At 35.8% G+C, this 16,712-nt stretch overlaps 1 protein-coding gene across 1 annotated transcript; it reads left to right on the forward strand.

Annotated features, from left to right (window-relative positions):
* The first annotated feature begins 261 nt into the window (after positions 1-261).
* Positions 262-861, forward strand: LOC121738790. Its single transcript, XM_042131033.1, has one exon. It carries the CDS (start codon positions 397-399, stop codon positions 700-702), a length of 306 nt encoding a protein of 101 aa, XP_041986967.1. The 5' UTR covers positions 262-396; the 3' UTR covers positions 703-861.
* The last annotated feature ends 15,851 nt before the right edge of the window (positions 862-16,712 follow it).

The following is a 16,712-nucleotide window of genomic DNA, read 5'->3' on the forward strand; positions in this document are numbered from 1 at the left end:
TATTTCGGATTTTAATAAGGAACTAATTTCGGCGCTACGAAGTTTCGAGCAACATCTAGTATTACAGCAACTAAATATGTAGAAACTAAATAAATAAAATTAAAAAAACTGAATCTATTAATAAAATTCAATTACTGCAATCAGTCTCGTATTCTCCTGATTTATGCGCAATAAAAATAATAGTACCTAACCTATGATCCTGGTGATTACACCTCAAACGGAGGAGCGATAAGTGTCTATCTAGCCTGGAGCGCCTCTCGTGAGGAGCTTAGCGGTCGGTAACACTGGCGCCGGGCGCGGGTTATCGCGCGCGTGCGCCATGCCAACGATTGTCCGCCGACGCGCATAAATATGTCGCACAGCCCCAGTACGCGCTAGTCTATAGAGCACGACGAGATGGTGCGAAGCGCGCTCCGCGGGGACATCTGCGGCTACTGCAACGCGTGCGTGCGGCTCCGGCTGAGCGCCGCGCGCGGTCGCACCCCCGAGCCGGTGGAATGCGCCTACAAGCACATCCTGGAGTCCTACAAGAGCGACGGGGCAGCCGCGGATAAGGCCCCCGAGATCCCGAAGCCTAAGTGCGCGTCCTGCCGCTGGACGTCCAACGCCCAGTTTCCCGAGACGCCGACATCGTCCAGTGATCTCAGTTTGGAGTGGAATGAGTCCTCGTACCGGTCCCGAACTCGACGAAGGAAGAGATAGACGAAGTATTAGGAGTTTCTGGAAAGTTCTCTGCTCTGCCCGACGTGGTAGCCAGCTCCGCCTATTGTGACCCGTTACAGAGGGTGTTCTAGTCGATGGTGTGATGTACTGTGTGATGATTTCGATATTTATTGCTTAATATAAAAGATTAATTTATAATTGTTTGTTTCATTTAGCCTTATTATTTTAGAAACCGAACCTTTTATTTATGGTACAAAAAGTGATTAGGCAATTGAAAAAAATATGTAAGGGACTAATTACTTTAATTACGTATTTTAATAGTAGATATAGGTAAATGTAGTTTTGTTCCTAATAAAGAAAATAAAATAAATGAGTAGGTACTCATTTATTTTATTTTCTATATATAATCGATAATAATTAGCACAATTCAACATGTAAAAATAAATACTTTATACTAGACACCTTATTTTAATTTAATGAATTCAAATTAACTCGTGAAGCCGTAAGTAATTTCAGAGAAGTTGAAATAGGCACATGGGGGCCCTACCTAGTTTTGTCGCGTTATGTTAAACCCAGCCGACAGATCACAGTTAACATTGATTTGACATGATCTAACCAAATGACGTTAGTCTGTTAACTGCCTAGGAATCAATTTCCTCGATGGTACATTAAAATCTAGCTGCTAGCTATAGTCCGTGCAATCCACGAAGACGCGCCCCACTATTCCTCCTAATCGTTTATAGTATATTATGTGTGCAAGCTTTCGCCGATGTTTGAGTGTTATCGGTACACACTAATTGCCTATGAGTGCACGCGCACACAACAGGAAATAGACCAATTAAAAAAAGCGTCACGGTCAAAGGGAAAGATGCTCACCCAAAAAGTGGTGGGGCGCGGCTTCGTGGATTGCACGGACTATACCTAGCTCCTTGTTAGGAGTGAAGTCTTATAGACTATAGTGGCCTAGATTTTATAATTAGAGACAAAGGAAAGTAAGTAGGTATTGCTGCAATACTTTTCTCAGTTTTCAATAAAAGAGTCCTGAGTAAACAACCAAGACATGGATGATGCAATTTATTGGAAAATAAATCATGGATTTCTAATTGTCTATTGTTGCACTTGCCGCGTGCCGTTATCATTCTTTCTACCCCAACATGTTTCTTCCTTGTTCAATCTTTAAACATTCTAGATTTTATATATTCATCCGGGAAAATGCATCGGGCATTTTTTTTTCGGGAAATGCGTATCGTCACTCGGCCAATCCCCAACGTCATCTCTGAAAGGTTGCAAACTTTACTTAGAATAAAAAAAATCGAAGGTATTTTTTGCAAGATTCGAATTTTTTTTCACGATTCGAAAATATATTGACTTCTGCTGCCTATTGGCAATATTAATTTTATTGAAATCAGCCTAATGTTTTGCCACGTTTCGACTTTTGGCACTACGAACCTTGACGTCAGCTATCATTAAGATGGCTGAAAGTTTCTCGTTTCATCTGGTTCAATCCGAACCAGTGTAAAGTATTTTTTTTCTTATGATCTTATTTATTTTTAATAGATATAACTCTACCTAGATAAAATAAGTGTCTAGTTAAATATTAAGAATGTACCTTTAGAGTAATTGATTAGTAGACACATGGTGGACCTACGTAATTTGACAGGGTCACGTCAAGCCCAGCCGACAGATCACGGATGACTTTGACTTGACATAACCTGACCAAATAACAAAGGCCTGTAAACTGCCTATGATTCAATTTCTCCGATAGTACAATATATTATATGGCAATCTCGCTGTTCCTTTTTAAGGTAGCGTGTAAATGGTTTCCTTATAATTGGTGCCTGACGAAATCAGTGTGTAGATATCGTGTTAGGACTTAGGATCATGTCACACTGAGGTCGTGGCGTCAATCGTCGCTACTCGGTGTGAACTAGCCCTGATTAATACAAGCAATGCTTACTATGCCATTGAGACTACCGCATTGCGCATATAAGTTAATTTTCATATATTTTTTTTACATAATATTATGTCGTGTGTTCTTAACTATAATTCTTAATCATCATTAGTTCGCTGATTAACAATATGTTTTTAGTAACTTTTATTCAGCTTGTGTATTAGCCGTAGTATTGTACCAAGAATATAAGCAAGAGTGAAAGGTTTCTTGATCATAATATTAAAAACTATATGACGCTAACAACTCCGTTTCAGCAAAATCGGTTCAGCGGTTTGGGCGTGACGAGAGACAGACAGACACACTTTCGCATTTATAATATTAGTATGGATTTCATCAGACTTAAGAATGGGGAAGTGAAAAATAGTTTATAATATTTAATTGCTTATTATTGTCTGAGTTTCTCTGTAACTAAGAGACACGTTTATCAAGCCAGAGGTCGTCACAACTCTTTGGTGAAGTGATAAAAGTTTAATTTGTTTTTCCAACTTTTTTAGATAAAATGTTTTGTAGGTAGATTATTTAAAGTTATCTCGAAGAAAAAAAACTATTTGGGGCGATTTTTATGATGTTATTTTTACAGTAAGTATGTTCTTTGTCCGATAATGTATAACGAAAAATCTAACGATCTGTATCATTTACCACAGTCAGTATAGCTAGATAGCTTTAGTCTAATTGGCGGATCTAGGAACGAAACTACATATAAGAGGGCAAATTCTACATGTCGACACGAATTTTTTTTTTTATTATTAGTGAATACAGGTCCTGTATTCACTAATAATAAAAAAATATATTATCAATATAAAATATATTAATAAGACAGATTAGTATAGTATTATTTATTTTATTTAAGTATATGAGTTATAATTAATCATTAAAATTAATAATTATAACACGTACATTTTTATTTATAAGAAGTCATCTGATAATAATATTAATAACTCTTTATTGCACACCAAAATACAGTACACAATACGAAAGATACAATAATAAAATATATTACTAATATTACTTATTGATGTACAAAAGGCGAACTTATTGCTACTAAGTACTAATTAATCTCTACTAGTCAACCTTTTGTAGATAAGAGTAGAGTCATACTCGTATAATAAATAAAATTATAGTAGCTACGCATTTACGCATGTCTACTCCAAACTTTGGACTTTCCGTAAAAACCCCATTTCGTAGACCGTGCTACGACATGCTACGGCCTACGAACCGCCGCGCGCCGTAGCGCTGTCTACGAAACGGGCCTTTAGCCTTGACTTTACGGTTATATTTTTATTGTCATTTTTATTACTATTCTTTATATTATTCGTTATTCTTTTAACTTTACTACAAACCTATTGAAATTATTGCATAGCTTCTATCGCGGGCTTTGAAAAAAAATTCCGTAACGAAAACAAACCGAACACCTCCGACTCTAACCGGCACAGCGGTGTGGCGTTGCCGTGCTTCGTCTAACGTCGTTTCAGTTCGGCAGACTTCGGCACGGTGTTTGTTTGCGTGCGACTAGACGTATCCGAATTATAAGCATGTTGATAAAAAATGCTATGCAATAGCTTTACCGCGGCAGTCCCCGAGTGCCACACGTATTTTAAGACTAGTTTAGTAGAATAGTTTTATTGTATTTTAGAATGATATCGATACCGTTTTATGATAACGGTAAAATACAATTTCCTAGGTCAAGTTCTACTAGTGTACGGTGGTTTGGCTCCGTACAGAGTAAAAGACAAGTTAGGTTCAATAGGTTTATTGAATCCTTCACTTATGCTAAAATGGTTTAATGGTTAAATGGTAAAGAGAGCACGCGAACCGATTGGCGGCTTGACGCGAACTGGTTAATTAAAGTAAATAATAATAAGGCGTGGCGGCGTATACGCTGACAGTGCGAAACTTGATGTACTGTCGACAAACTGTTGACCGTACAACTAGAAATACGCATTTCTTCAATGAAATTCAATATGAGTCGAGTAGCCTATCAATGGGTAGGTACTATGTATATTGTATACTGATTACTGGTTGATTACAATATTTTTTCTGAATTACTAGCCTGGCATGTATTTTCTTTTGCCATATAAATTATTTCAATTATCAATATAAAAGTAGATAAAAACCTATTCTCAGGCCTAACGTACGTACATACAAAATTTCATTAAAATCGGTTGAGCCGTTTTGGAAGGAGTTCGCGCACAAACAGTTTATATTATATAATAAGGCTAATAAGTAATAAAATAAAATAAAACTGTACAAAAAGGAATTTATTTCAAAAGGATCCTTCAAGGATGCCAACTTTTCTCTGTTCTTAGCTGTTTGCCACCAAAACTATTATTGTAAGTTTATTTCTTAGAATCGCCTGATGATGATAACACCTATGACGCCGATGCAGAAGTCGCGGGGCTCGACCTTACAGTACGATCACACGTTACATAATCATTATGTGATACAATATTTAAACATACAACACACTTAATTAGTCTTAGGCTGACCGCAAACGCACGATTTCCCTATTCGATTTTCGAATTCGTTTTCCCTATTTGGAATTCCGTGAGACTAGCGCAAACGTTCGTTTTTTTACACGGGAGAACGCGCCGGCTTGTACCATCGAGGAAATTGATTACTAGGCAGTTTACAGACCTACGTCATTTGGTCGGCTTCTGTCAATTCAGTGATTCAGTGTTAGCTGCAGTGATCGGTCGGGTGGGTTTGACTTAACGCGACCAAATTACTTAGGTCCTCCATCTGCCTAAGAATCAACTTCTCTGATAGTATATAAAAAGTAAAGCAGCTGATGTTAACTTGTGGTGCGGTAACAATTCATAGTGAACCTAAATACAGTCCATTTAAATTCGCATACAAACCAGTACATGCGGAATTCGTTACGTACGGAGAAAAACGGACGTGTGCAACAGTTAATGAATTTTCTACTTATTCCAGGAATTGGGATTTCCTAATACAGAAAAAGAATTCGGAAATTGCACACGTACGTATGCGCGGCCTTAAACGCGTTTTATATATAAATTGTTTGGATAGCAACACGTGCCTATAATATTTTTGTCATGAAATCTTTAAACAATGATAAATACAGATGCCAAAGGTTACAACAATTGACACGACAATATTGAGTATGTTTTTATCAAATTAACTCGCACTCAAAATATCACAATATCGACGCTTAAGAACCAAGACCATATATCTACAAAAAGTCGATTTTACAGTAGACGAAAAAAATGATTTTTTTTTTCTTCAAACAATTTTATATTTTTTATGTCTTGGTCCTGGAGCCAGTGACAGATTTTCATGACCGAGTCCCTCCCAATAGAAACTTCGTAAAATGAATAAGGGAGTTATACTATGAATACTAGCGACCGAATTGTTAAAAAACTCTAGTAAAGAATGAAAAAAATCAGCTAGTTGTAAGTCAAGGGAAAAGTCGTCAGCTCATAAATTTCAGTAGGTCATAGATGCGTTACAACTTTCAAGGTACCAGACTTTCCACTGAGATACAGCAAGCTGACAATAATTTTCAATGAACTATGAAACTATGAATGAATGAACTATGAATGCTACTATGAATGAATGTTTCATTTATCTATACATCTATATAGATACATACATATAAATAAAATTGGAGTGTCTGTTTGTAATATTGAAAGAACCGTTTTTTACTAGATGCATATGAATGAAGGTACAGACACCAAAACAACCTTTATTACAATTTTTGTCTGTATGTCTGTCTGTCTGTTTGTTCCGGCTAATCTCCTAAATGGCTGGAGCGATTTTGACGGGACTTTTTTTGGCAGATAGCTGATGTTGTAAGGAATAACTTAGGCTACTTTTTAACCGACTTCCGAAAAGGAGGAGGATATATTTTACTTTTTTTGTATTTGTTCTCGGACAACTACGCCATTCGTGGACCGATTTTCAAAATTTAACTAAAAACCACGCGGACGAAGTCGCGGGCAACAGCTAGTAGTAGCATATAAACGATCACCAGGTAAATTTTTAGTTGAGAGGAAATCATTGAAAATATATTATACGGAAGTTGCGTTCCATCAGGTGACCCGTTTGCTCCATTGCCCAATTATTTCATAAAAAAAATACAAAATAATATTATATCAATTATCTCAAATTGTTAACAGGCGGGATAAATTTTTCCTAGCAATTACAAAAAGGTATAAAAGTAACGACGACGAAGATGAGTTAAAAAACATAACTCTTTATTTTTTTAATGTTGCAAAAACGCGAACTTTTATAACACATTAAAAAATACTAAATAAACCTCTAAAACAGAAATGCGTATTTTACAGTTCAAATACGGCAATAATTGTATGTTTGTTAATTTATATATCTATACATATAAATAAAATTGGAGTGTCTGTTTGTAATATTAAAATAAACGTTTTTTACTACATGCATATTAATATTTAGACGGTACTTACACCAAAATAACAATTTTTAGAATTTTTGTCTGTCTGTATGTCTGTCTGTTTGTTTCGGCTAATCTCCGAAATGGCTGGACCGATTTTGACGGGACTTTTATTGGCAGATAGCTGATGTAATAAGGAGTAGCTTAGGCTACTTTTTAACTGACTTCCAAAAAAGAGGAGGACATATTTTTACTTTTTTATTATTTTCCTATGTATTTTACATTTTGTTGACGCGGACGAAGTCGCGGGTAACAGTTAGTTATAAATATAAGTAATTGTGTAAATTTGTTAAAAATACTAATGTACTTATATTTTTAACAAATATTATGCTAATTTATTATTTTTAATTATTCGATAAAATACAGACGAAGTCGCGGCCAACATGTAATAAAAATATTTTCTCGCAGATCTGAATGTTTTTTTTGTAGCAAATACCAAAATTGTCGATAGTACATGCTTTCTGCAGCTATCTCCTACACGGGTGGATGACAAAACAACCTTTGCCCTGATAAATTAGTACTCAAACTTGCCTACCCAGTAGGTACTCATGTGTATATTTTCGGACGAAAATAAATGGCAAACTGACAGCGGAGAAATGAACACACAAAAAAAACCTATTTATTTTCTGATAAGTACATATTTTTTCTTGTAATGGCGTTTTAATTTCAAAGTGTTCTAGTTCAAAAACATTATAGCATATCCTAAGATTATGACTTTGTCACTTAACTCTACCGGTGTAATATTATAAAAGTTGGAGAAAAGTGAAAACCTTTTGGTCTTAAGAGATACATGACCCTGAAATGCCACTGGGGACTTACAGTCGCACTCAGAAACGTTGATCGAGTATAACCACGGTACCGTACTTAACTTTAAGAGCGCCTTCACATTACGTCGCAAGCAGTGCGGCAGCAGCGCTGCAGCCGCGCGACTTCTAGAGTCTAGACAGAAGAGAGACTGTCATTTGTATAGAAGTCGCGCGGCTGCAGCGCTGCTGCCGCGCGACTTCTAGAGTCTAGACAGAAGAGAGACTGTCATTTGTATAGAAGTCGCGCGGCTGCAGCGCTGCTGCCGCGCGACTTCTAGAGTCTAGACAGAAGAGAGACTGTCATTTGTATAGAAGTCGCGCGGCTGCAGCGCTGCAGCCGCGCGACTTCTAGAGTCTAGACAGAAGAGAGACTGTCATTTGTATAGAAGTCGCGCGGCTGCAGCGCTGCTGCCGCGCGACTTCTAGAGTCTAGACAGAAGAGAGACTGTCATTTGTATAGAAGTCGCGCGGCTGCAGCGCTGCTGCCGCGCGACTTCTAGAGTCTAGACAGAAGAGAGACTGTCATTTGTATAGAAGTCGCGCGGCTGCAGCGCTGCAGCCGCGCGACTTCTAGAGTCTAGACAGAAGAGAGACTGTCATTTGTATAGAAGTCGCGCGGCTGCAGCGCTGCTGCCGCGCGACTTCTAGAGTCTAGACAGAAGAGAGACTGTCATTTGTATAGAAGTCGCGCGGCTGCAGCGCTGCTGCCGCGCGACTTCTAGAGTCTAGACAGAAGAGAGACTGTCATTTGTATAGAAGTCGCGCGGCTGCAGCGCTGCTGCCGCGCGACTTCTAGAGTCTAGACAGAAGAGAGACTGTCATTTGTATAGAAGTCGCGCGGCTGCAGCGCTGCTGCCGCAGTGCTTGCGACGTAATGTGAAGGCAGTCTAATTCAATAAAGACAAAAACTTTACACATCTTTTGTCAATTAAGTTACAACTCAGAATGCGACAGTTAAGGTGGTTGGTAGCCGGCTACATGAAACGGCAGCAGAGGACGTGTCGGCGCGACACTACTGGTTTCTATGTATTTCTATGAAAAGTGTCGCTAGCCTCGTGTCGATAGCAGCTGCGAAGGGTATTTCATAGAAATACATAGAAAGCATTAGTGTCGCGACGACACGTCGTCTGCGGTTGCTTCATGTCGCCCGCTGCCAATCGGCACCGGATTAGTATATATTTTAAGTCCCATGTAATAGCTACTTTCATTAGTCATTACATTCTAAATAGTATTTACTATTTAATACGCACTAGAGAGAGACGTTTGAATAGGCCATCGAGCGATCACGAGGAGATTAGAAATAGACGCTCTCGTGATTATTATTAGATCAACATGTGTGGCACACACACCGAGAGTATTTCAACTATAGTTTATTCACATTAAAACAGTGAATCACCAATGATCTTTATACGACCGCTGTGGCTCAGTGGTCGAGCGCGTGGCATCTCAAGCCGACCACGGGATCGAATTCCGCCGACTGTTGTTCTATAAATATGCTGTATAACAAAAATATTACGCATATTCCCGTTGTCTGCTACCCGGTAACAAAAGTCCTTTATAATATTATTATGTTTGCCAATGCCACGGCGCGGGGCCAGACTGAGGTGGTGTGAAGCGCCCATAGATATTACATAATATGACCCTGTGTTATATATATATAATGCCGGACCTTGCTCCAACAGATTACCATTTTTTTCGGAATTTGGATAACTTCCTACAAGGAAAAAAAATTCAACTCTGATGTGGCACTCCAAACCGTATTCAAATAATTGATTGACTCTCGTCCCTTCGTTTTTGAAGTGAAAACTTCTTTAGCGGCGTTGAGCACTTTTGTGGGATGGGTAAAAACTGTGAAACTCGCGTCAGATTCTCGTGCTGATCGAAAAACCGTAAGACGGTTGGAGAGTAGTGTTGTAACATCGAAATCGATTAATCGAACAATCGATTGTTTTTTTTCGATTGTCGATATTTTTAATCGGGTTTGGATTAATTAAAAAAATCGATTTTTTAAAAATCACTTTTCACTTTTCACATCAACAATTAATAGTAAATTAAAAAATATCTACGAAACTATTGTATCTAAAAATATTATAAAACAAAGTCGCTTTTTTTCCCTCATGTCCCTTAATTGTTCCCTTTAATCTTTAAAACTACGCAACGGATTTTGATAATACTTTCAGTGTTAGATTATAGATAGCTTATTTATCGAGGAAGGCTGTAGGCTATATTTTATCACGCTAAAACTAATAGGAGCGAAGAAATTATATGTGGAGACTTTAATATTAATTTATTGGATTTAAATTCCACAACTGTTAGATTCACATCTTTATTTAAATCATATAACCTTTGCAATTTGTTTCATGAACCTACAAGAGTCTGTGAGACCACAGCTACTTGTATTGATAACATATTTACAAATCTCATTCCCGATAAAAAAGAAATAATTAATAAGTTAAGCTCTGATCACTGTGGACAGTTAGCATCATTTAATGTCAATTGCGATAATAACGTAAAGGATAATCTTGTGTTTGTTCCTGTGACTACAAAACGTATTGAGCAATTTAGAAGTAAATTAAATTCAAATATTCAGTCATTGGGTAGATCAAATAGCTCAGATGAAGCTTTTAATAATTTGTTTAAGGTAATAAGAACACAATTTAATACAGTATTTACTTCTAAAACAGTTAGAAACGATAATAAAAAAACCAGATTTATTGAATGGGCAACTAAAGGAATTAAAATAAGTAGGCAAAGATTATATGAATTATATGATGAGAGGTGTAGCAACAGTAGTGAATCATTTAAAGCATATGTTAAAAATTATTCTAAAACCTTCAGAAAAGTTTGTAAAGCTGCTAAGGCTCTATATATCAAAAATAAAATTAAAAATTCTAAAAATAAAATCAAAACTACATGGAAGGTTATATCTGGTGAGACTGGAAACGTCACCTGTCGTAACACTGATTTTGAATTATACTTTGAAAATAAAAAGATTACAAATAATCTCGAAGTTGCGACGGTTTTTGAAAAGTTTTTTGCTGACATTCCGGTCTCAACTACAAAAAATCTAAATTCCTCACCAGAAGCTGCTGAAAAGCTACTCAGAGACAATGTAAAGGAATGTGATGTCAATTTCAAGTTTAGGGAAATTAGCCCTAGAGATATTATTGATACCTTTAAATTGTTGAATATTAAAAATACTACTGATCTCTGGGGCATGTCTACAAAAATTATTAAATCGATAATTGACATCATAGCTCCTCATCTGGCAATAATTTTCAATGACTGCATTAAGAGTGGTGTTTTTCCTGACTTAATGAAGCACAGTAAGGTCGTACCTTTATTTAAAGCGGGAATTAAATCAGATCCGACTAATTACCGGCCTATTTCGATTTTACCGACTCTTAGTAAAATATTTGAAAAAATAATTTTACAGCAATTACTGTTACATTTTAATTTAAATAATTTATTACACAATAACCAATACGGTTTTACTAAGGGTCGTTCCACAACGGATGCTGGTATAGGTCTTCTTTGTAGCATATTTGAAGCTTGGGAGGAGTCACAGGATGCCTTAGGTATTTTTTGTGACCTCTCTAAGGCATTTGACTGTGTCGAGCATGCTACTTTAGTCAAAAAATTGCACCACTATGGCATAAGGGACTCAGCACTCAGCCTTTTGACTTCTTACCTCAAAAATAGGACTCAAAGGGTTGAAGTTAATAGTAAAAGATCCAATGGGACCAAAATAGAATTAGGTGTACCACAGGGATCCATTTTAGGACCATTTCTTTTTCTCATCTACATTAATGACTTACCTTATCTAGTTAAGGATAATGAGATAGTACTTTTTGCTGATGACACTTCACTTATTTTTAAAGTGAAGCGACGGCAGTCAAATTACGACGAGGTAAATAGTGCTCTCTCAAAAATAGTACATTGGTTTAATGTTAATAACTTACTTTTAAACTCTAAGAAAACCAAATGTTTAAAATTTACTTTGCCCAATTAAATGTTAGGCAAGTTCAAACCAATTTACTATTAAATGATGAGAAAATGAATTTGGTGGACTCCACTGTATTCTTAGGCATTACATTAGATAGTAAATTACAGTGGGGTCCTCATATTGCTAATCTTGCAGGTAAGCTCAGTTCTGCAGCATATGCAGTCAGAAAAATTAGGGAAATTTCTGATGAAGACACGGCAAGACTAGTTTATTTTAGTTATTTTCACAGTAGAATGTCTTATGGTATCCTTTTATGGGGAAACGCTGCCGACATCAATACAATTTTTGTGCTGCAGAAGCGAGCTATACGCTCAATTTATAAAATGTCAGCTTTTGAATCTCTGAGAGAAAAGTTTAAAGAAATTGGTATTCTAACTGTTGCTTCTCAATACATTTTGGATAATGTATTGTATGTTAGAAAGAATTTAACTAAATTTAAAACTAAAAGTGATAGTCACGGTAGAAACACTAGAAATAGGCACAAGCTGGAAATACCAGTGATCAGACTTAGCAAAATAAGTAAATCTTTTAAAGGTCAATGTATACGCCTTTACAATAAAATCCCGGAAAACGTTCAAAATCTATCAATTAATAAATTTAAAAAAGTAATTAAAGAACGTTTGTGTGCCAAAGCCTACTATACGGTCAAAGATTTCCTAAACGATAGCACATCTTGGGAGTAGGATGGCTGCTTGCAAGGCTGCTTCTACATTTATTATATGTGACTTACAATTGTGTATTCATATTGTATAGATTAAGTTATTTACATTGTAAATTTTATTTTTTTAAAAGACAAATTTTCCACTTTTTTACTAAAAAGTGGCCCCGTGCGAGTTTCTTACGCCGGTTCTTCTCGCCGGGTTAGTTCCCGAACCGGTGGTAGGCAACATGTAGTTCAACATTCTGAAAATATTTGATTCAAATTTATTCAGAAATAAAACATTTTTTTTTTTTTTTTTTTTTTTTTAAATAGAGGAAAATGTGGAAAAAACGGGGAAAATTATTTGAAAGAGGTTATCTCGCGAACTACTGGAGCAATTTTTATGTTATTTGGCACAGATAAGAAGTAGACCACGTGAAGGATCATAGGATATCGATTTTATAATCATTTTTTCAGTGGCTATAATATATTTTATACCCGTGCGGCGCCGGGGCGGGTCGCTAGTAATTTATATTCATTTTTTTAAAGATTTAATTGGTTTAAATTTTATTTAAAATTGCAGCAAACATAAGTAGCTTATATATACTATTAATTGAAATGCAAATAAAAAAGTGGTTGCCTTCACTTACCTCTAGATACTAACGAAGACATTAAGTTATCATTTGTTTGTGTATGGATGCAATTTATTAATTATTTTTATTTTTAATTAGTTTATATTAAGATATACAGCGTTGCGACGCACTAAAATGTACCAACATTATTTCATAAATTCATCCGACCTAAGATAACCCTTAGTGGAAAATTATTCGCTATAATTATTGTTTTCGGCACCAAATATTTTGTACATTTCCTTTCTAATCCCCTTACTTAGAAAATTATTTATACTTGGTGAAACAACATAAAGTAAATGAGTCCCCCCTGAACTCTATAGGTACAAGGTGTAACATAACAAAGTGAAAAAAAAACTTTAGGTTAAGTATGTATGTGTCCCATATGTAGAGTTCACTGTAGCGCTTTGTTCGTGCAAAAGTTAAAAAAAAAGTTTCTCTTAACAGCGCTGTTACTTTTACAGCCAACTAACTCTATATAGGAGACCCATACACACCCTAAATTGTTATCACTTAATTTTGTTACATATTGATTATATAAATAAGTAACTAATACAAACCCTAAAGTATTACCACTTTGTTTGCTGTATAGCGAATAACTATAGCGCGAATGTCTTCTTGTCTTTGTCTGGCCCTTTGAAAAGTCACTTGACAAACAATAACAATGGATCTCGAATAGTTAGCTGCTGCGCAAGTGACTTTATATTAGCAAGAGATTTTGAAGTTTTTACAAGCAGATGTCGGCTCCGTGGGTGTCCACTGTCCACTGTCCAGTACAAAGTGTTATGGTGCTCCCTCACCGGGAGCATGCGCTTGTAATGTAACGTTACAGAGTCGAGCTTACAATGCGCACCTTGTAATGATACAGTGTGTAATATCTTGATACATCAATCTGACATTATGGAATCAATTAGCTATGGAATGCTCAATGCTTCAAACGTTTCTCACGCGAATGCTCGTCAGTCAAGGAGGTAGTATTGACTATTGTAATGTAATGCTAAAAAGTCGAATCTAAAATGTTTCATTACACGTGAATGCTCGCGGTGAGGGAGCACCTTTAGGTATGTGGCGGTAGCCCGCTCGCAACACCTCGCTCGGTCGGAAGATCTTCCTTTGTGGCGGCCACGCACACCCTCCTACATTGGTGACCCTATAATATATACTAAATACCTATGCTTAACAGCGACCAAATAACATTGCTCATATTAATATAATAGGCGTATATTGTTGATATTGTAATAATTATTATTGTACGATCCATAATGTGTATTTTAACCATAAACCTATAATACGACAGTACATATTAAGTCTATGATTTTAACTTTAGTCATTCGTCAGAAAGCAAATTTACTTTCTGTTGAAACAAACTTTAGCTAAGCTAGGTAATAAAGACACTAATGTTTATATTTTAAATGTTTATTCATAACCATAATCACGATGAAACATTATGATCGTTAAGTCTAATACAAAAATAACCAACTAAACAACATTATAAAATAAGAAAATAATTTTGCTACTTATATTTAATAGTTAAAATTCTACGTCCCTAAGTTAAAAATGGTAAGCAAGGTGTGGATTATGGATACATGAATAGAGAAGAGAGTATAATGATTAACAATATTATAACAAATTATTTACAAGAGTACTATGTACAAGATATTATATACATGATCGTCTCTATTGGACTTCGGAATTAAGATATAGGCGAGTTCTAGTAAGCGGGAGCTTTAGTACCTATTTAGAGGTCCCGTTTTAAAAACTTATGTATTTACTATGTCTCTGTAGTTTGTCTTTTGTTATCAATAGAGTTTTAATACAGAATTCAGTGGGATTTGAACCATAAAAATGGAAAAATTACCACTGAAACATTGTTTAACCCTTTCATGATTTATTTTTAAATAACCAATTTTGTGTCAAAGTCAACAGACCTAAAAACCAAACCATTCTTGCGACTCCCGCGCAGTATTTTATTTTGTGTCCACAACTCACAAATATGTACTCACAATCTAAAACACATCGTCTGTAATATATCAACTGTCTTTCTATTTTTGAATGCAACCATGGCGCATGTGGCGGGTAAACAATCCTAAAATGAACATTGTTGTTTTATTTATATTCTTACTACATGACGCCCGCAACTCAGTTGCGCCAAAATTCGTTTATCGCGCGGGTACCGTACATTTTTCCCGAATAAAAAGTATCCTATGTATTTTCCCGAGACTCAAAGTATCTCAATACCCAATTTCAGCAAAATCGGTTCAGCGGTTTGGGCGTGAAGAGGTAACAGACAAACAGAGAGACAGACAGACGGGCAGACAGACAGACACACGTTAGCATTTATAATCTATTAGTATTAAATTAGTATGTAAATATATACAATAGTTATATATATAAAATTCTCGTGTCACAATGTTAGTTACCGTACCTACTTTTCCGAAACGGCTTTACTGATTCTTTATAATATGCACATTTTATATGCACATTCAGTAGGTCTGAGAATCGGCTACTGGGTACTTTTTATATTGATAAGTGCATTTGTTGAATAAATAATAGTAGGTAAATTATTACAACTCGAGACTGACGGCGACCATTGTTTGTGCGACGGGATAGGGATGGACGTTGCCACTTATTTAGTTAAGTACTTTAATAAAATAATATTATGGGCAAAATACTTTATATAGCAAAACAACGTTTGCCGGGACAGCTAGTATTAGTATAGAAGTGTAGAAGTATTTTTCTAATTCGATGTTAAACTTTTTAATTTGCTTTTATAAGGTACAATGCAATAGAAAAGATTGGTAGGTAAATAAAATGTACTGCAGTCTTTTTTATCAAAATTCAAGATAATATTATGAAAACACAAAAATAAGCTCTTGGCAAAGAAAATATTCATGTTAGCAAGCATTATAATATAAGGTTTTACGTGGGTTTTACTAGTAGTTTATTACAGATATTTAAGCCAGAACTAAAGTTAGATGTAAGTAAATTAAATAAGTACATAAATTATTGCCAAAGTTTGGGACAAAAAAAGTCATTTAAAAGATATTGTCTTGCGTGCTTACTTATCTTACTAATGATTCAATACTCTGTTTTGATTAAGTATTAGGTACGTAGTAAACGCTAAATGTAGCGTATAGGGGTCGCAAACCGGGATCCCGAATTTCGAAAATAACGGGATACCGGGCCAAATTTAGGTCTTATCAATACCGGTATTCATTTTACAAAAACCGGGATTTTCGGTATTTTCGGTTTTAGCAAAATTAAATAAAAAAACAAATACAAATAGCAAAAGTTAGGCGCCATTATATTTAAATTACGTTCTTTTTAGTTATGTGAAACCAAGAAGTACTTATTACTTAATGGGTTTCAAAAAGATTCACATAATATGTGGATTGTGGATCTTTTATCAGCCACAGCTTTATACTACGTCAAACACCATATTTTATCGTAGTTGTCTTAAACGCCTACGTTCCCAAATGCTGAAATTTTCACGTGTTTATCGTTAAAGGCTCAAGAGTAACGTTCATTGTTCAGTAACTTCGCATTCAGGAAACGACTCATGAACTCATAAAATTCAAATATATAGCACAA

Source organism: Aricia agestis, chromosome Z (genome assembly GCF_905147365.1).
Source record: "Aricia agestis chromosome Z, ilAriAges1.1, whole genome shotgun sequence".
NCBI lineage: Eukaryota > Metazoa > Arthropoda > Insecta > Lepidoptera > Lycaenidae > Aricia > Aricia agestis.